Source organism: Dromiciops gliroides, chromosome 2 (assembly GCF_019393635.1).
Source record: "Dromiciops gliroides isolate mDroGli1 chromosome 2, mDroGli1.pri, whole genome shotgun sequence".
NCBI lineage: Eukaryota > Metazoa > Chordata > Mammalia > Microbiotheria > Microbiotheriidae > Dromiciops > Dromiciops gliroides.
The window spans coordinates 73,419,883-73,441,672 of record NC_057862.1 but is presented as its reverse complement, the minus strand read 5'-3'; the positions used below and the strand labels follow the sequence as shown (position 1 = coordinate 73,441,672).

Genomic DNA, 21,790 nt, shown 5'->3' with positions numbered 1-21,790 from the left:
GTGACTTCCATTTTTGGTACTGGTTTCATTATTTACTATTGGTAAAGAAATTAAGAGAGTCTTTTCCCCCCTAAACGATTCAATTCGCCAAAACAACTGAGCAATTCATGGTATAGTGGGAAAAGCACTGGATTTGTATCAAGAGGACCTGGTTCAAATATTTATGCTACTACTAAATTTGTGACCTTGGGCAAGTCCCTTCCCTTCCTATATTCATGCATCCTCATATATAAAATGAAAGGGGCTAGATGGCCTCTGAGGTCCATTTGAGCTATAAATCTGTGATCCTATGGATTTGGCTATCTCCATTTTTCCCATGTCTCACTGGGGATTTTTAGCATAGATGTTAAATATTTATTAAAACATTTTCAACTCCAACATACAAACTAGGCAATCAGCCACCAGTACCCCAATGTTTGAAGGAGACCTGAGGTATTGATTATATTTTGGCTCATATTGCCTAAGGTCTTCTTTAAAACCATTCCTATTGGCAGATTCTGGTATTATTTCAAAATAATCTGCTAGGCGGTGGATTATAGCCTAACCCTAATTCTGAGGTAGTATAGTGGATAGAGTGCAGGACTTGGAGTCAGGAAGACTCTAACCTCAGACACTTATCAGCTGTGATGCCAAGCAAGTCACTTAACCTTTCTGTTATGGGGTAAATAGGTGGGAGGTTGGGGTAGGGCTTCTTAGGAATTCCTCTTTAAAGAATTACACCCTCTTGCACACAAATCCAATTAGAGCAAAATAATAGTTTATTTAGGTGCTAGGGAAAGGAAACCAAGAGGGTCTTTGGACTTCTCATGGAGAGAAGGCGTGGCACAGAGGCGTGACTCCCTGAGATACCTATCTCCTCCAGCAGGAGACAGGCAAATTCTTTTATAGAAGACCATGGGGGGCAGCTAGATGGCGCAGTGGTAAAGCACTGGCCCTGGAGTCAGGAGGACCTGAGTTCAAATCTGGCCTCAGACACTTGACACTTACTAGCTGTGTGACCCTGGGCAAGTCACTTAACCCTCATTGCCCTGCAAAAAAAAAAAAAGAAGACCATGGGGTGAATATCTGACTGGAGAGAGTTCCCTAATTGGGGGAGGACCATCCCCCACTGCTGGTGGCTGGGGGAAGTTGGGTGAGAGGCAGTTCTGATATCGCAAGCCATCTTTGTTCCCCTCATCCCACAAAGGCAGCAGCCACACCTAATCTTAATCTTGGGGGATTCTGGACCAGTGGTCCTGGAGTTATCTCAGTTCAGATCCAGTGCCACTCATCTCTTTCAGTGTGTCTGTCCTTTGGTTTAGTTTCTCAAGAAGGTTCCTTGATTTCCCCCAGAAAACTTCTGAGGTACCCCAGGCCCATAACACTTTCTTTCTCAGTTTCCTCATCTGTAAAATGGGAATATGATAATAGATTCCACCTCTCAGGGTTGTTGTGAGAAGCAAATATGATCATAGTGTCATGGGGTGCAGAGCACCCCAGAAGTTCTCTGGAGCACATCAAGGAAACTTCTCCTTGAGAAACTAAACCAGAGGACAGATACGCCTAGAGAGATAAGCTGAACCAAATCGGACTGAGCTTGATTCCTACCCTTCATTTTGGTCTCCCTTACCCTGGGGAGATAAATTTGGGTGTGGCTGTGCCCTTTGTGTTCTGAAGAGGGATCCATAGCCACCCCCTTAGGAATTCCTAAGAACCCCAACCCCTGATCTAACTCATACCCCATTTCCCACCATATCCTTTGGCCCCGAACAGGGACACGGGAATTTCCTCTTTCCTCTTAGTACACAAAACTGGGGGGCGGGAACCTCCCTTCTGGGTTTCCTTTCTCCCTCTCCCGCCTGACTCAACCTCCCGTTTGAGTCACAGAGAGGTAGAGAGAGGATCAGCTTTCACACGTGGCAGCGGAGGGCAGCCTGAGTCTCCCTCCCTCCCCGAAAGCTCAAACAGACGTCTGGTCCACGCTTGGCACACAAAACCTGGAGGTAGGGCCCTACCTTCTGGGTTTCTCCTTCTCTCTCTCCCACCGGACTCAACCTCCCGTTTGAGTCACAGAGAGGTAGAGACGGTTGGTGTCTGCACTACAGCAGAGAGCAGCCTGGGACTCCTAGATGTCCGAACCACGCTTAGACCCTCAGACTACACGTTTCTGGGTAAGAACATTTATGCTTATGTGTCTATCCCTTACCAGTTCTCTGCTCTTGGTTCAGACTATTCTCCTTAGACAGTAGTTATGGGACAGAAAGGGAGTGTTCCGAAAAATTCACCTCTGGAGTGCATTCTAAGAGATTGGACTAGACTGGAACTTAAAAACCTGAGAAAGAGATGTATGATACATTTTTGTAACAATTTATGGCCACATTATCCTCTAGGAAGTGAAGGAAATTGGCCTGTACACGGCACCCTTAATTATAATACCATTTTGCAATTGGACAAGTTTTGCAAGCGTGAAGGGAGATGGACAGAGATTCCATACATATCGGCTTTTATGAGTTTAAGCCAGAAGTCAAAGGGAAAGGACGAGGTCCCCTCAAACTCATTCCCTACCTGTTTCTCGTTCCACTCCTTCCCTGCCTGCTTCCATACCTATGGGTCAACCACAGTCATATCACTCTATGACTGAGACCTCTCCTTGCCCACCGGCTGATCTCAGAACCAATTCCCTGTGCCACACGGGGAGTGGATATCAGTCTCCTTCTATCCTGCTCTATTCCATTTACAATCTGGGGGAACTCCAATATGTTCCCATTTCTCCTGTTTTTTCCATTCAGCGGACCCCATCTGCTTTACCTAATCTGCAGTCACCTAAGGCTATCTCCCTTTCCCCATCTCCACCCACGCTGCAGCCAAAGACTGTTTCCCCTCTCCCACCTACTCCACAGCCAAAGGCTGTCACCCCTCCCCCACTGGGCCCTGCGCCCAATCCTCTGTCTCCACCTGAGCTATCTCCCCAACCCAGGTCCTTACCCGCGTCTCCCACTGCTTCCCTACTTCCATTAAGGGAATTTCCCATTGGGAAGGGCACAACATTAAGGCATGCCTCTTTTTCTATAAGCAGGTTATCTCAGATTAAAGAGAAATTGGGGAGTTACTCAGAGAACCCCACAAAGTTCATAGATGGCTTTAAGTCTGTGACACTGGAGTTTGACCTTTCCTGGACTGATTTGCAAATTATTCTTGCCAGCTGTTGTACCCCTGACGAGAAAAAACAAATTTGGGATCTGGCGGTACAAGTTGGGGATGAACACTCGCAGGTTGGAAATTGGGTTGGAGTCCCTGGATTTACAGCTGTCCCGGTCATAGAACCGAGATGGAACTATGAGAACAGGGAAGAGAGAGCTCATAGAAATCACATGGTCACCTGCCTGGTTGAGGGAATGAGAAGGGGGGTTAAGAAACAAGTCAATTATGGAAAGGTGAGGGAGATAACACAGGGGTCTGATGAAAAGCCTGCTGTCTTCAAGAGCTGCTTAGCGGACTCTCTGAAGAAATATACCAACCTAGACCCCCAAAGAGATGTAGGAATAACTGTCCTCAATATTCATTTTATCAGCCAGTCTGCTCCTGACATTAGGAGAGAGCTCCAGAAGTTAGACTGGGGTCCCCAGATCCCATCCTCAGAACTCCTTGACGTTGTTTTTAAGATTTTTAATAACAGGGGGGCAGCTAGGTGGCGCAGTGGATAGAGCACCGGCCCTGGAGTCAGGAGTACCTGGGTTCAAATCCGGCCTCAAACACTTAACACTCACTAGCTGTGTGACCCTGGGCAAGTCACTTAACCCCAATTGCCTCACTAAAAAAAAAAAAAAAAAGATTTTTAATAACAGGGACCTTGCCGTAGCCAAAGAGAGAGAAAGGATGGCTCATGCCCGCTCCATAGACCAAGCAGCAGCCATCACCACATCTGCTACCAGCAGAACTCCGGCTGGCCGAGATTCTGGCAGCTGCAGTAAACTGGGACACAGAAGTGGGGGAAGCCTCACGAAGGTGAGGCCTGCCCTCCTACCTCTTTGTCCCCAGGGCAGCACCCAAGAGATCGGCTTAGCAAAAATCCAGGGCTCTGCAGCTTGCTCTCCTGGCCAGCACCTTGTCAGGCCCATGGCCAAGCTGGACATAGGAGGCAAGCCTAGGAATGGTTTTGGGGCGACCTCTGTCTTACTCTTTGGTTCAGGTCCTAGCATGCAATCAAGGCACAAAGTGGGGATGGGATAAAAGGACCGTAAATGTAGACAGACACTGCCTATCACAGAATTAGGCTTGATTTGATTACTTAACTCCGGTAAAGCCGGCCACACCCTGTTCTGCCAAAAGGTCCCACTTGACTCCTGATCTGATAAAGTCCCTTTTCCTTTTTGCTCTGGTCAGTTTTAATTTTTTTGTTTAAGTCTGTTCCATCTAGGCTCAAGGATTCATGACACTGCCTACGTGTTGCCTCTGGACTCTCTGGGCCCCTCACAACTCCGAGCATTCCAGGCCTTCTCCACTTCTCTCCCCCTCCCTTGCGCCGTGATTTCTTCGACCCCCCGGTCAGCATGAAGCGGTTTCAGAAGAATCTTCATCCCCTTTCCTTATATATAAAGAAGTGGGGAATGTCATGGGGTGCAGAGCACCCCAGAAGTTCTCTGGGGCACATCAAGGAACTTTCTCCTAGAGAAACTAAACCAGAGGACAGATAACGCCTGGAGAGATAAACTGAACCAAACTGGACTGAGCTAGTTTGGGATTCCTACCCTTCATTCTGGTCTCCCTTACCCTGGGGAGATAAATTTGGGTGTGGCTGTGGCCTTTGTGTTCTGAAGAGGGATCTGTAGCCACCCCTCACCCAATTCCTCTAGTCACTACCAGCGGGGGATGGTCCACCCTCACTAAAGGAACTTTCCACAGGCAAATGGTCCACCCCCATCAGGACTCTATAAAAGTACTTTCCAGTCTCCTGTTCAAGATTTGGTACCTCTGAGCCATGTGCTTTGTGCCAATCTCCCCATGAAAAGTCCAAGGATTTCTTTCATGGTTTCCCTCCCCTTCCCTTGCTCCTAAATAAACTACCACCTTATTCTAACTAAGTTTTGTGTGCAAGAGGGTGTAATTCTTTAAAGAGGGATCCCCAAGAACCCCAACCCCTGATCTAACCCATACCCCACTTCCCCCCATATCAATAGGTTTGTACTTTGCAAAATTAAAGTGCTATAAATGCTAGGTGATTATTAGAGAATTTGAATTTCCCTATTGCCCATCAAATACACCAGAGGAATAGGAAGATAAGTGATAGGAAACCTTTCCTCTCTACCTTCCTACACTTGTAGAGGAAAACTAGTGATATAGTGGAAAAATGGGGTACGGGTTGGGGTTCTTGGGAATTCCTCTTTAAAGAATTACACCCTCTTGCACACAAAACTTAGTTAGAACAAGGTGATAGTTTATTTAGGAGCAAGGGAAGGGAAGGGTGGGGGGAGGGAAACCATGAAAGAAATCCTTGGACTTTTCATGGGGAGATTTGGCATAAAGCACATGGCTCAGAGGTACCAAATCTCCTCGAACAGGAGACCGGAAGGTACTTTTATAGATGACTGATGGGGGTGGACCATCTGCCCGTGAAAAGTTCCTTTAGTGAGAGAGGACCATCCCCCACTGGTGGTAGCTGGGGGAATTGGGTGAGCAGTGGAGGACCATCCCCCACTGGTAGTGACTAAAGGAATTGGGTGAGGGGTGGCTATGGATCCCTCCTCAGAACACAAAGGCCGAAGCCACACCCAAACTTATCTCCCCAGGATAAGGGAGACCGGAATGAAGGGTAGGAATCCCAAGCTAGCTCAGTCCAATTTGGTTCCTCTAGGCCTTATCTGTCCTCTGGTTTAGTTTCTCAAGGAGAAGATTCCTCGGTGTGCCCCAGAGAAATTCTGGGGTGCTCTGCACCCCATGACACTAGCTTGTAAAGACTTATTTACTTGATGACTTTTATTAGCAGTTTTTCATTGCTAAGGACTATGCAGCCCAAGAGCAGCCAGGTGGAGCCATAGTGCATAGAGTGTCAGGCAGGGAGTCAGGAAGACATCTTCCTGAGTTCAAATCTGGTCTCAGACACTTATTAGCTGTGTGATCCTGGGCAAACTGCTTAACTTAGTTTGCCTCACTTTCTTCATCTGTAAATGAGTTGGAGAAGGAAATGGCAAACCACTCCAGTATCTGCCAAGAAAATCCCAAATAGGATCACAAAAAATTGGACATGACTTAACAACAACATAGCCCAAGCTATTTGTAGGTGAGAAAAAATTAAGATGCCACCAAGGAAATGGATCCGGGCCCTATGTGGGGAGGCAATGCGATGTAATGGATGGGAAGAGCACTGGATTTGTAATTATTGAAACTGGGTTTAAGCCCTGGCTCTCCTGCTTAATAGCTATGTCAACCATGGTCAAGTTAATGTACCTGTGGGATCTCATCTGGGATATCTGTACCCCCTCCCTCAAAGGGTGGTTGTGAATGACAAATGACAAAGTAGGAAGCAAATAATTCAAGGGTCTCCCATTTCTTCAGCGTGGCTACTCCTCTATAACTATCTGTATATAAATTTCCCTAAATCCCAAAGTCCTAAACGATTGGTTCCCAGACTTGCTAACCTTTCAGGATCTCTGCAAGTTTCAAATTAGCATTAGCAGGAAGGCCTACTTTCTTCCCCTTTTCAGATGCCGTGCAGGTTAATAAGCATTTCTGTGAAAAGCCTTTGGTAAAAATGAAGATTAATGAGATGACTCATCTTCCACAGAATAGTGTTCCCAGCTTTTTCTATCAGTAGTGATTTGCTAAGGGCTCAATGAAAAGAACTTTGGAGCGATGTAACAAGATGTAACAAGCGTATAACAGTTTTTGCCTTGGCCCAGTCTAAATGCCTGTGTTTACATTTTTTTTATAAAATCCCTTACCTGACGAGTTAGCTTCTGTTCAATGTACAAGGTGAGGCTGATGCAATTTATTTGCCATCCAAACGAGTATTGTCTTCCAAAATCTCAGGAGGTCATACATATATTCTAATGTGTGGACAAAGTATTTTTTAAGGAGTCAAAAACCCAACCCCCAAACCCCCAGAGCTCTCCGCCCCCTTCCTCATCAAGAAAGCAAATAAAACCCCATCAGTACCCAGTTTGATCGACTATATCCTATCCTATATGCGTGACTTTGGGTGGATTCCAAAAGCCAAATCCGCTCTCAGATCTCTGACTGCAAGAAAACACTTCAAACAGTGGGATCCATGGAGTACGTGCCTAAACTCTCCAAAGTGACTTTGGGAGAGGATTTAGTCTCACCTTGGCTAAAACGGTGAGGAGATTACAGCCCAGTGAGCTCCCTCTGGTGACTTGCCCAAGGTCACAAAGACCTGGAGTCACATAATCACAGCGCTGAAATTTGAATCAAGGTCTCATAACTCCAAAGGCACCTGCCACATCAAGTCACCTCTTGGCTCACCCCTTGTGTTTTCAAAGGAAATACTTTCGCTGGGTTGGTACAGTGGATAGAATCAAGAAAATATGAGTTCAAATCCCACTTCAGACACTCACTAGTTTGTGTGACTTTGGGCAAGTCCTGTAAGGCACTGGGTCTCAGTTTCCTTAATCTGTTAAATGGGGATAATAGCATTTACCTCCTAGGCTTGTTGTGATGATTAAATAAGATAACATATTTAAAGCGCTTTGCAAACCTTAAAACACCAAATAAATGCTAGCTATTATTATCAGTCTCTTGTTCATGTGGTCTTTTTTTGTTATAATAAGCAGCCTGTCTATTTACCTCATGGTTGATCAACTGTAGACTTCCCTTACTCTGATACAATTTAGCATCAGCCCCTAATTTGCTCCATAGCCCGAGGCAGCATGCAGCAGAATAAACATTTCTAACCTTGAGTGCCTCCAAAAGTAGTCGAGTCATTTCCCTGTAGGGCACTTTTTCTTAGGCTGTCTTCCGGAACACAGTCTAGAGGCACAATCCTTTCAGATATTTTGATGGTCAATACCCTGTAGTCGTGCTTATTGGCTGAAGGCATTGCCGAATACTCTACTGATTAAATCAAATGTTTATTTCCTACCCTACTATTTCAAAATCTAATAAGTTTGGATATTTATTATCTTTTAAAAATCGGCTGCAGCTTTGAAGGGTAAAGGTTAAGATCGTTAAACTTTGTTCAGCCTGGTTTAAAGCCAATGTAGTAAAGGCTGTAGTTGAGCGGACCATATGCTGGATACTTTTTTTTTTTTAATGAAAAAGATCAGTTTAACAAATAACTTTACCTGCTACATTTTCTTTTGAAACTAAATATAAAACCAACTAAATGTGACATCTCTTTCTTGGAAACTAGGTGGCATAATTATTGTGAAATCAAATCATATCAATGTACTTAGAGAATTAATTCAACACTATATCCAAGCCAATGATAAAAAAAAAATGAAGTGTTTATCATAGAATTTTTTTTTTTTTGCAGGGCAATGAGGGTTAAGTGACTTGCCCACAGTCACACAGCTAGTAAGTGTCAAGTGTCTGAGGTCGGATTTGAACCCAGGTACTCCTGAATCCCGGGCTGTCGCTTTACCACTGCGCCATCTAGCTGCCCCTTATCATAGAAATTTAAGAGACTTCAGAGCTTAATCTAGTCCATTTTCTACTTGAAGCGTGAATTTCTGGACCATTATTCAGCCCCCTATTAAGAAAATCCTCTAGGGACATATACCACCCTCAAATTGGTACATTCCATTTTCCAGCAGTTTTCATTATTATATTTAGCCATAGTCCTTTTGGGAGTGAGGGAAAAGAGGGGTCAAGTCAAACAGGTCTAAGGCAATATCCACATGATTTTTTTGGGGGAAAATTATATATGTATATATTATATATATTGATAACTACAAAATTTATGGAGAACTGATTCCCCACCCAGTCCCCCCTACCCAGGCAGGTGAATTGCCTGGGGCTAACCAATCTTTGTCAATTCCAGACTCTTGATACACTTATGGACCTCCCCCACAATGGTTTTTATATATTTTCCCAGTTACATGAACACCATTAAATAGTTGAAAAAAGTAGTTATGCCCCTCCCTTATGTCTTCTAAACAGTTTATGACAGTCTCAAGGCCTTTTACCATCCTGCCTACTTTCCTCTGCATACACATCTTCTCAACATTCCTCCTAAGATATGGCACTCAGAACTAAGCTAGACATGATCTAAGAAAAGACTTATAGGGGGCAGCTAGGTGGCGCAGTGGATAGAGCACTGGCCCTGGAGTCAGGAGGACCTGAGTTCAAATCCGGCCTCAGACACTTACTAGCTGTGTAACCCTGGGCAAGTCACTTAACCCCAATTACCTCACTAAAAAAAAAAACCTAAAAAAAACCTTATAGTGAGGCTAACACCTTGGTAAAATATGCACTGTTAACCTGGAAATTAAGGAAACAATCAATATAGGAGAAATAAGGTCTTTAATCAGGGCAGAGGAATTATAGCTCATGGTATCGTGGTATCACAAAGCTCAGAAGCTAGGAATACCCAAAGATGGGAACAGAGGACAGGGTAGGGTTTTTATGGGGTAACAGAACAAAAAGGGAACCAAAAGATAGCTCCAGAGTGACTATAGCTACTTAATGTAAATGAACCTTTGACAAAAGAAATAATAGAACTGCTCCTAAATTAAGTATAGGAGCTACAGACTATGAATAGAAGCTACTTAATGTAGGTGGACCCTTTTTACATAATAACATAAATTCCAGGGAGTAAGGTGGGGAAACATTGGGAGGGGATAAGTTGCTAGGGAGAAGGTCCATCAAGAGTCTGGAAATGACAAAGACAGTCAGCCCCAGGCAATTCATTGTAGTTCTCAGCACACACATAAACACATATACACACATATACATAAACCCTATGTACTTGGAGATTTGTTATGGGGTTAGGGGTAGGGGTTCTTAGGAATTCCTCTTTAAAGAATTATACCGTCCTGCACACAAATCCAATTAGAATAAAATAAGTTTATTTAGGGGCTAGGGAAAGGAAACCAAGAGAGAAATCCTTGGACTTCTCATGGGGAGAAGGCATGGCACAGAGGCGTGGCTCTCTGAGATACCTTTCTTCCCTAGCAGAAGACAGGCAGATACTTTTATAGAGGACGGATGGTGGTCCGATGAGATGATCATCTGACTGTGCAAAGTTCCCTTACTGGGGGAGGACCATCTCCCACTGGTGGTGGCTGGAGGGGAGTTGGGTGATGGCCGGCTCTGGATCTCTCAAGCCATCTCTTTCCTCCTCAGGCCACAAAGGCGGCAGCCTCACCTAATCTTATCTCCCTGAGGGGTGAAGGAGACTGGAATGAAGGGTGGTGGTCCTGGAGTTACTTGATCGGGATCCGTGCTGCTCTCTTTAGGTGTGTCTGTCCTTTGCTTTAGTTTCTCAAGGAGTTTCTTTTGATTTATCCAGGGCCATTCAAATGAGGTACCTAGGCCCATAACAGAGATGTGACAATGTTTTGTGTTATCAAAATTGTAATGTCAAAGATCAAGTGAGCCAGAATTTTTGAATGCATCCTGTATCTTTGGTACCCCAAGCTCCCACTCCTACTCACTGCCCTTCATCTCATTGCTAGGACCTACCCAATTCTTCCATCACCCTCCACGCTTCTCCACTTCCTATCCCATGCCAGTTATCCCCCTTACCTCCAGTAATTTGTTTCATCCAGCACGAAAGCTTTCTCTCCCCTCATGTAGTTGGTACTCATCACAAACATGCACCACTGCAGTGTATGTCATTGCCTCAAAAGCCGCTATTGTGATTCAGAGCCTCAAACATTTCTAGAGAAGCTAGAGCAGCTTTTAAAGGGATTATACAGTTGTGACTGTCTTTGCTCTGAAGTGGTTGCTTTATGATATGGCCAAGGGATAAAGAAGCCAATTCTATTTGGAAAAATGACCCAACCTCCATGACATATCTTTCTCCAAAAAGAGATGTTAGTGCTGGATAATAAAATTAAAGGGGAGGGGGCAGCTAGGTGGTGCAGTGGATAAAGCACCGGCCCTGGATTCAGGAGTTCCTGAGTTCAAATCCGGCCTCAGACACTTGACACTTACTAGCTGTGTGACCCTAGGCAAGTCACTTAACCCCCACTGCCCCGCAAAATAAATAAATAAATATTTAAAAAAAAATAAAATTAAAGGAGACAGCACTGAGATAGTTGACAAAACGAAAAGGGAGAGAGAATATAATAGTACCAAGATCTTCTGACAATCCTTTAAAAAGGATTTTAGTAAACCTTTTTTAGTAAACAAAGAATAAATCCTTTTCAGTAAATAAAGGACATAAAGAGTGAAGCAATTCATTTATGTGGGTGCTAAATGCAGGTTTCTAGGCCTAACTAAAAATCAAGTAGCATTCATTAAGGGCTTTAGATTTATATAAAGGAAAGAAAAAATAGCCTCTGGCTTCAGGGAGCTTCCAATCTAATGGGAGAGAAAACATGCAAACAACTATGTACAAATAAGATATATACAGGCTAAATGAGAGGTAATCTCAAAGGGAAGGCACCAGTTTAAGGGAGATCGGGAATGACTTTCTTGTAGAAGGTGGGGTTTTAGTTGGGACTTGAAGGAAGCCAGTAGGAAGAGACAAGGAAGGAGAGTTCCAGGCCTGGAAGACAGCAAAAGAGTCAGGAGTGGGAGCATCTTGTGCAAGAACAGCAAGGGGGAGTTACTGCATCATAGAATGTATTGGGGGAGGGGTATAAAAGACTGGAAAGTCTGAAGGAAACCAGGCCAGGAAGGGCTTTCTATTTGATCCTGGAGCTGATAGGGAGCTGCTGGAATTTATTGAATGTGGGAGAGTGAGGGTGGGGCATGGTCAGCTCTGTTTTAGGGAGATCACTCTGATGGTTGAGTTGAAGGCCTGAGGCAGGGGCAGAAGGCTATTGCAATAGTCCAGGCATGAGGTGTTGAGGGCCTGGTGGCAGCATCGGGAGGGAAGAGGTTTGTAGGGGACATGCGGATGAGAACGATTTGTTCCAACAGCCACGAAGGCATGTGGAGCACTTAGAGCTTGGTCAGACATCAAAGACACCAAGGCCATCCGTTGCATCCTGAGCCATCACCAGTTGTTTTGACTTTTGTCCTGTCAATTGACTTCAGTGACTGAAGAGTGAGGTTGATGACTTTGTGCAACTCTGCCTCAATTAAATCCAATTCACATGCAAGTCATCACGCCATGAAGTGGCTGGTCTTCTTGGAAAGAAGGACAAACAACCATGAAAGCAAAGTCTACAAGCTTTGGCAACTGCTTGGCTGTGGACAATGAGAAGCCAAGGAAGACATCTAGGTTGTGAGCCTGGGTGACTGGAAGAATACTGGTATACCACAGCACGATAATATGGAAGGTAGGAAGAGAGGCATATTTGAAAAAAAGACAAGCTCAGGGGGAGCAGCTAGGTGGCACAGCGGATAAAGCACCAGCCCTGGATTCAGGAAGATCTGAGTTCTAATCCAGCCTCGAACACTTGATACTTGTTAGCTGTGTGACCCTGGGCAAGTCTAAAAAGGACGAGCTCAGTTTTGGTCGTGTTTGGTTTTAGATGTCTGCAGGACAGGGGCGGCTAGGTGGCGCAATGGATAAAGCACCGGCCCTGGATTCAGGAGGACCTGAGTTCAAATCCGGCCTCAGACACTTGACACTTACTAGCTGTGTGACCCTGGGCAAGTCTAAAAAAGACGAGCTCAGTTTTGGTCGTGTTCGGTTTTAGATGTCTGCAGGACATCTACTTTAAAATGTCCAAAGGAAGCTGGAGATGATAAAGTGGGGGTCAGGGCAGAAGTCAGGACTGGACAAATAGACCTGAGAATCATCTGCATAGATCTAATTGAATCCATAGGAGCTGATGGGACCACCAAGCAAAATATTCTGGAGAAAGACTAGGGCCCAGGACAGAGCCTTGGGAGACACATCCTTTCAGTGAGCACAACTTATATGAATATTCATCAAAGGAAACTGAGGAATCAGACAGGTAAGAGAACCAAGAATGAGCAATATTGTGAAAATCTGGAAAGGTTAGAGAATAAAAGGCATCAAGGGCTGTAAAAGGAAAGGATGAGGGTTTAGAAAAGGCCATTATATCTGGCATTTAGATCTTAACTCTGAAGAGAGGGATTTATGCTGAATTAGTTGAATAGTAAGATCCTAAAGCTAGGCCCCAGAATTGAGGAGAGAGGAGGAGGTTAAGGGACCTGATTATTGAGTCTTATGTCAACAAATTTGAAGTACAACCAAGTCCATCATGGTTTTGTGATTTCTGTAGCAGATGAGTAGAAAAGTTGGGTGGTGGGAATAATCCAAGGCTAGGGCTTGTCAGGGCAATATCTTTGTTACAGCAGGTGGCTCAAGAGTGAGACAGTATGGAATTTAACTGCTTGACCAGTGGGTTAAGGATGACAGCATAGCCAGTATGGGGGTGATGGCCTGAGGAGAACCAAGGGGTGAGGGATGGGAGATCATAATGGGGAGTTAGGGACCATAAGGCAGAGGGAAAGATTATCATTTTTTTTTGGGGGGGGGGTAAGGCAATTGGGGTTAAGTGACTTGCCTAGGGTCACACAGCTAGTAAGTGTTAAGTATCTGAGGCTGGATTTGAACTCAGGTCCTCCTGACTCCAGGGCCGGTGCTCTATCCACTGTGCCACATAGCTGCCCCAAGGTTATCATTTTAAAAAATCTGATAAAGGGATTCCAGAGTTCACAAATATGGAGTGGAGTGTTTGAGTAATTGCAAGATCTAAGGTATGATTATCTTCGAGGTGGGGTGGGAGTAGGTCATGAGAAATAAGTTGAGGAGCTGTGAAGTCAGGGAGTACCAACATTGTTGAAGTCTTCTCTTGGGAGGCGGGCACTGACAAAAGTGTCCTAGGTCTGGAGATAGATAATAGATACCAGAATCCCAAAGGAGGAAAAGGGGGGGGGCCTAGAAGTAGTAAAAGCAAGGTAAGAGTAGGACCTCCCTCACCACTATCAGTGACTAGAAGGCTATGAGGGAAAGTGTAAGCAGTGCTGGAAATGGTGGCCAAGGATGCCATCTTGTCGTCAGGGAGTCCAGTCTCAGCGAGCCTAGGTCAGATAAAGCAGCACTTATTTACCTCTTGCTATGGCTGCCAGGCCGAGCAAAAAGGAAGACAATCCCTGCTCTCAATGAACTTAAAATTTACCTTCTAATGAGGAAAGACAAAGATAAAAAGGGAGCTGATATGGAAGGGGAGGCGGTGTGTGTGTGTGTGTGTGTGTGTGTGTGTATGTGTGTGTGTGTGAGAGAGAGAAGGTACCCAAGCCAGGGCACGGGGTTTCAGAAGTACTTCATCAATGGGAAAATAAAGCCCCTAGGGGGGAAGACAGCAGCTGAAGCATGGTAGCTGGAGAAAAATGCCAGGGAGTACAGTGGAAGGGTTAGGTAGATCAAAAATGGAATATTGTAGGGACTGGGAACAATAGAGTGGGGGATGGGGAATAGCGTGTGTACAATGCCAGCCAGGGTTTGCTGTGAAGTAAGCTAATCATTGAGAAATGAAGTCAGGGAGATGGGCAGCACCTAAGGGGTGGGGGCACCACCAAGGAAGGAGGAGGGGAAAGGAAGTGTGGAAGCCCAAGAGGATAAGCCAGTGCTGAAGAGGGGAGCAGTGAGGCTGGGCCTTCTCACAATTGTGGGTTTCCAGGGTTTCCTCACCAGACATCGAGCTGGCCTCAGGATGAAAATATATCATCTGAATGTACCAAAATATACAATTAGATATGAAATGTAAAAAAAAAAAAAAACACAGAAAAGAAACAGTAGGTTTGAAAAAAGATGGACTTTTAATAACTGCTTTTATCAACCTATTAAGTCATGCAGTTACAAAGTAGTTAGAAGAAAAAAACCATGAAATTTCAGATTTTTTTTCTTTAAAAGGGAGATGGAGAATTCTTTTACTATATAAATAATATCTGGCACTTCACTTGGACTCTAGACAAAAGGCCTTCCTCAAATAACCCCCAAGCAGTGAACTTGTCCAGAACAAAACAAAAAGACCAGATTTGATCCAATTTTGTGTCAAGGTCCACTTTGTTAGGCTTGATTCTATTCAGAATGTGAGGTCTTCAAATAAAGAGAAAATACAAAGACTTCCAGAGACTAAGTAATTGGCCGATGTTTATAAGCCGCCAGCCAGGGTCCAAATGACAAGGCCAAAATTGTTTCTGGTTAGACTTCATATTTTAATTCATTTTTTCAATGAGGCATCATAATACCTAATAATCTGATCAGATCCCAAAGCAAAACAAACCAAAAAACCCAATTTTTATTATGATTAAGAGGTTATTAAATTTGTTGGACTATGTCAGGATTATATTTAGCACAGTTCAGAATATTTTTAAATGTTAAAGGAAAAATAAGCCCCATTCATTGGTCAAGTGAAAAAGGAAAACTTGACTATTATGAATTGGATTTTAATTTTTGCTGGATAAATGTACACAGTTGATAAAACTAGAAATGATACTGTTGTTTTTCAGGTTATAAAAATAATAGCTTCTTTCATCCACATTTATAGGCCTCTCACTGAGTCAAGGTTAGGTCTGATAAATGATTAAAGGCAATTCTATTACAGCAGCATGTTTTTTTTTTTTATTAAAAAGGGAGGAAAACGTTGACTAAAGAGAAACAGCCTATAATTCTGCAACAAGTCAAATGGAGGTATTTTGCTGATGTAATGTAACAAATCTAACTCCCTGCAGGACGGCCATTCTATCTTCTGACAGTGACAGAATACTGGTCACAATAAGGCCCTCTGGAAAGTCTCAAGCAAATTACAGCATTCACCCAAACTGCAATGAGCAAGCAGAGGGAGTGAGCTGACCGCTAACCTGGGCCACCGGATGCTCGCCTGCTGTAGTAGGTGACTCCTGAGGTGGGGAGGCAGCCTCAGGAACAAGGCTCTATGTATGCCTGTACAGAGGAGGCATTTTATTGAGCAGCAAAATACACCAAATGGCCCTCAACTGAGCGAACTAGTTAGCGTTAGACCCACGAGTCTGCATATACCTAGTCTGAGTTAAAAAAAAAAAAATAAAGACTAATTTGGACTGAACCTGGTCGGGAAGTGTCCACTACAGTAAATCATGAGGGAAAAGGTATTTCTGTGGTTACATGTAAACTTGTGATAGGCTGGAAGAGGGTGTAGAACAGGAGGTGGCAAGGAGAATGCCATGAGAGCCAACAAGGATGACTCGCTTATGTGATGGTCAAACCGGCTTCATTGTACACTTTGAAGATCTTCTCAATCGCATTGACATAAGCGGCGGTTCTCAAGTCCAGCCCCAGGTTATACTTCATGGCAGTGCGCATAATTTGCTGAAATGTAGAGTGGAAAATGTGTCAAAATAGGCAATTTTGCCACTTACTCATTTGCCACATCATATAGCAAATAGGAAACACACCAGCCTGTTGCTATTCAACCTCAACAACAGCTTCACACAATCACAGTCTAAAATCTATGGATAATGTTGTTAAGTCGTTCTGATTCTGTGATCCTAATTAAAGTTTTCATGTCAAACATACTGGTTTGCCATTTCCTCTTCAGCTCATTTTACAATGAGGAAGCTGAGGCAGACAGGGTGAAGTGACTTGCTCAGGGTCACACAGCTAGTGTAAGTGTCTGAGGTCAGATTTGAACTCAGGAAGATGAATCTTCTTGACTCTAGGCCCGGGACTTGTCCACCGTGCCACCTACCTGGCCCCATAATGCAAATGACTAAATTCTACCTAAATATGAAAACTAGACTCGGAGATGTTCCCACATACATTTCTACTACATTTAAGCATCCATGGAAGGCATTTTGATGTGGATATTCTCATTTAGACCAAAAAGAGAAAACTACAGAAAACAAGTATTTAACAGAAGCCTGGACAAATGCTCCATGCCACTCTCCACCCCCACCTCCCAACTGTTACCATTTTGCTTCTTTGCTTTGTCAAAGTTAAGCTGATCTAAGAACTAATGCGTTTCCTCATGTTTCAACCTCCTTTGCCTAGAACCATCAGAATCGAGACTCTAGAATCCTCATCGCCCAGAGGGTGTGACCAGTTCCTTCCACATCTGGTACATGTGCTCTGGCTCTGGAACAAAATCATTTCAATGCCCAAGATAAAAAATGTGTAGGACCTGTACATAGTAGAAGCTAAACTTGATATTATTGAAGTTCATGAGCTATCTTTGACACAGCTGGAGGAAAACAAAGCAGCATTTCATTCTGCATACATACCCGGGCAGAACGCTCCATAGTATATGCTAACCCGGAGTGCACAATGTCCTTCTCAGACGCTCCCTACAAAGACAGAAAAGGAATTTAGTGAGACTGTGCTTTTGCCACCCCCTTTGCTTCCCTGCTGCCAATTAAAAATCACCACATTCACCTGGAAGTTCGCTAGAACAACTGGATGACTCAACACTTGGTGATGAGAATAATAAAAAACTGCTGCAAAGGCATGTTTTTAATCAAGTGCTGCAAAGGCATGTTTTTAATCAAGTGAGTGTTTCTGGTTGGAAAACAAAGAAGGAATAGCCATGACTGAAATCTGGGCACTCACAAGTATGTCAAGGGCAATACCACAACTCTCTACACTATCAAAAGGAAAATGCTATTATAAATGAGCTGTGGCACCAATAAGCACATGCAGAATGAAGGCATCTCTCACTACATGACACGGTGATTCTGTAACAACACACATGAGGTTGTGCTTTACAAGTGATGGGGCAGTGATAGGTCAGTCTAACAAGGGACAAGGGGAGTGGAAGGGTTCCCACAACGATGTATCTTATTGGCAGAGCTTCAATGACCCCATAACTAAATTATGGAGGGAAGGTAACTGTTAGCCTCATTTCACAGGGGAGAAAACCGAGGTTTGGAAGCGCTTTCTGGATACATGGTTTGGTGCAAGTGGCAGAAGGATGACTTGGCCCAAGGCCTTGTGACACCAGGTTCAGTGATTCAGCTCTGCCATTTAATCTCTCTCTCTCTCTCTTTTTTTTTTATTGAGGCAATTGGGGTTAAGTGACTTGCCCAGGGTCACACAGCTAGTAAGTGTTAAGTGTCTGAGGCTGGATTTGAACTCAGGTATTCCTGACTCCAGGGCCGGTGCTCTATCCACTGGGCCACCTAGCTGCCCCCCCATTTAATCTATGACCAGAGGAGAAGCTGTTATTAGGCTCCATGTCCATTTTATACCATCTTAAAGTCAGTCCTGCCACTTTCGGAGCTCAGGCTCAGGGGGTAGTGATTTGCAATGATCATACAAATAAATTAATAGCAGGTGTAAAATGAGTATATTAAAGTTATTATCACCTTAATTAATCTAGAAGGTAAAAACTCAAATCAACTCCAGTTCGCTGGATACCAAGAATAATCAATGCAAAAAAAGATGATCCTGCTAAAGTTACTTACTGATATCCTGTCCTGGAATTCTGCTGTGGGTACAACTGGAATAGCACCACCATGCTTGCCAAACTTTCTTTCTAAACTTTCTTGAACAGACACTGAGGAATAAAAGGAAGTCAAGAAGAAAGAGGAATAGAGAGAAATGGGAGAAAAGCGGACAAGGACATTAAAAACCAACATGGAAATGCAAAGTTCTTAACCATATGATTATTTTCTGATCTCCTATCTATCCCACTTAATATTGAATTAGAAAGAAGACTTTTAACATTTTGTCAAAGTTTCTATTCGAATGTGAACTTAGGTTATTGTTTTTTCCCATAAAACCCATTACACCAAAGGTATCTTAGCCAAGTACAGTTTGTTAAAGAAAATGCCAAGTGGGAAGGGTCAATGGAAACAAGTGAAAAACTTTTCATACAAACAGCAAGTGTGACAAAGTAACAGCAAATCCCTATTCTTAGAACTATCTTCAGAAGGACCAACGGTGTTCATTGAAGACGCACTCAGTTCAAATGGAGATCTTGTCTTATTTCAGCCTAATGAGAAATCTCCACAATTAACTCTAAAGTTTAGTCTTTAAGTGAACTTCAAAGGAGCTTGGCAGAAGGCATTGGCTCAAAACAAGGAAAGGCCAAAGCCAAAAGTCCAGTTTTTGTTCCAAGAACAGCGATCCCTCAGGCTGTGCTCTTCCACAGCAGAAATCATGTATTTAATATCATTTACCCAGTCTTCTTCCTCATGGGTCCATGTCAAGAGAAAACTTTTATTATGATTTTTCCCCCTCAAACTAAAATTTTCCAGTTTTATGAAAAGTAAACGTGAAAAGCCCAAAGATAATCTCCATTGCTGTTCTAATGATCCTCTAATCGGCCTTAAGCCTCCTTAGCACTTACTGAGGAGGTGGTAGTTAGAATCCCTTTCGTATTTGAAGGTCAGACGGCCATAGCTGACGTGGTTGAGATTTTTCAGCCATTCAAAGTAAGACACTGTCACACCTCCAGCATTCAAGAAGAGATCCTAGGCACAAAAATACACCACATATGAAGCATCAGCAATTTATCTGGGTGTACAGAACAGTCACAATGAATATGGGCAGGTGGCAGGAGAATTTGAAGCTGAAGGGACAGATCTACCACCATTTGTAAACAAGTTTTAAATTTTTGGTAGCACAATCTCTAAAAATCCCAACATTCCACCTCACGTCCTAAAATCTGACAATGGAAACTGCCATGGCTTTCTCCTCTAGTTGGCAGGTGTCGATGTATTCTAGCCTTGTGATAGTGATGCTTCTTACCACTGTTCCACTGAAACACTTGGTACAAAGACAGCTTCCATCCCCACCAGAGAAGCCAGATTAAAAGACCTCCTTGGATCCTGGTTCTAAGCATGGAAGTCAAGGGTTATGTCAGATCATGACAGGACCAGTCCCTGAGCTCCTTCATCTTACAGTTGAAGAAACTGAAGGAAAATCTAACCTACCTTGACAATGCACGACAATTTCTAACAACCTTAAGGTGGAGTTTTAAAAGCTAAAAGGAAGGCTTGTACTAACCATAATCCTACCAACTTTGTTTGCGAATCTTCCTCCTGCACTATTTGTAAAAGTGCTAGAAATCAATTAAAAACAAGAACAAGGAGACGACGATGACGACGATAACTTACAGGCACAACCAGGATATTCCTCTCCAGGAAAATCTTGTCGGCCTCTGGGGTTGTGGGTCCATTGGCACCTTCAGCAATGATCTAAAAAGGAGAGTCAGGGGACAAATGTCACACAAAGATATCTGACCAAAGAGGGAGCGTCATTCAGCTCCTACTCTTCTTTTAAATGACTAAAAAGTAAAAATAGGGTCCTTGTTCACAAAGCTTACAATCTTCAGGCTGCCTTTTGTAAGGCCCTGTTCAATATTCTTACCTTCTAAGAAGGGACCCTTCATGAAACCATTAATAAATTTATTTTTTTGCCATTAATAATTTTAGTCCATGTTGATAATGTCCAATTCAAGCTTTTGGTTTGTTTGTGGGGGGGGTGAGGGGTAGAGGAAGTGGGAGGTTTAATATAGGATTTTATTTCCTTTAAAAAAGTCCTAATTCATAAATTGTTTTTATGTCATCACATCCCTCCCCATACCAATCCAGAGTTATCCTTTATAGCAAAGAATAGAAAAGGAGAGGGAAAGCCAGCTTACCCAAATAAATCGACATCCCACACCTGTAATTTCCTACTGCTAAAAAGATGGGGGATATGGGCAGTCTCACCTTTGCTTTGATTTTGGGGGCATTGGCCTTAGTCAGCTGTTTCTCACTGGCAGCAGGGATAAGGATGTCACAATCTGCTTCCAAAATGCTTCCCTCATAGGGCTTTGCCTTGGGGAAGCCAATAATTGTTCCATGTTGCTGTTGTTGGAAAAGAGAATGAACAGCTGCATTACAAGTTTACCATAATTAATGTAAAGGCCCTCTACTCACTCCCAGTAACTTAAAAATGAGTCTCTATGCAACTGCAATGCTTGAGCCTTTCTCTATAATTAGTGGTAAGAGCCTGTAAAGGACATTCTAAGTAAAACGAATTCCTGTAAAAGCAAATTTATGTAGACAGAAAAACCTTTCAGAGACTTTGCAGACCATTCCCAAGGATGACATACCAGCTTATAATCCTCTAGCTCCTTGGGGTCAAGGCCATCTTTATTCCATATGGCACCTTCAAATTCGCCAACACCAACACATTTAGCACCAAAACGATGTAAGTATCTCATTGAATGGAGGCCTACATTACCAAATCCCTGTTAAGAAAGAACAGCTCATGACACACATGTACACATGCCCACAGACATTTACACAGCCCCTGCCTTAGAGCTGATATCTGATAAGGACCTGCAGTCCTACTGCATGTCCACCTAAAAGCATAATGAGAATTCACTTCCAGCTGGAGAGGCGATTTTGCCAAGATACACCTTTCTGGAAGCACGTTTCAATGCCACTGCCCATAACTCTGACAAGATTTGGCTCCTACCTCAAAAGCAAATAACAGTAGGATACAAAGCCTGACCATTCAGGGTCTTTTGAATATGACAAGGGAAGACTTAGGCATGCCCTTTTGGCTTATAATGAAAGCACACCAGAATATATACAGAGGAGAATATTGGTAAAGGGACTGGCCCAGGGTCATACACAAAGCGCATGACAGAGCCAGAATTCCAGGCCAGGTCTTCTCACTTAGTGTTCATTTGTTCCTCACAGCCACCTCCAACAATATCAGATAGCATCTCCATTGTAGAGATGAAGAAACAGAGACACTGAATAAATAGTTCACCAGCTGTCACACAGCTGGTAA

General features: G+C 43.5%; 1 protein-coding gene across 1 annotated transcript in view; it reads right to left on the bottom strand.

Moving 5' to 3' along the window:
• Positions 1 to 14,927: 14,927 nt before the first annotated feature.
• GLUD1 (glutamate dehydrogenase 1) overlaps positions 14,928 to 21,790 on the bottom strand; it is a 35,377-nt gene continuing 28,514 nt past the window's right edge. The window contains 7 exon segments of the mRNA XM_043982993.1: positions 14,928 to 16,372; positions 17,284 to 17,346; positions 18,463 to 18,554; positions 19,350 to 19,473; positions 20,119 to 20,199; positions 20,716 to 20,853; positions 21,102 to 21,239. Of these exon segments, the coding sequence (XP_043838928.1) occupies positions 16,253 to 16,372; positions 17,284 to 17,346; positions 18,463 to 18,554; positions 19,350 to 19,473; positions 20,119 to 20,199; positions 20,716 to 20,853; positions 21,102 to 21,239 (756 nt within the window). The 3' untranslated portion in view covers positions 14,928 to 16,252.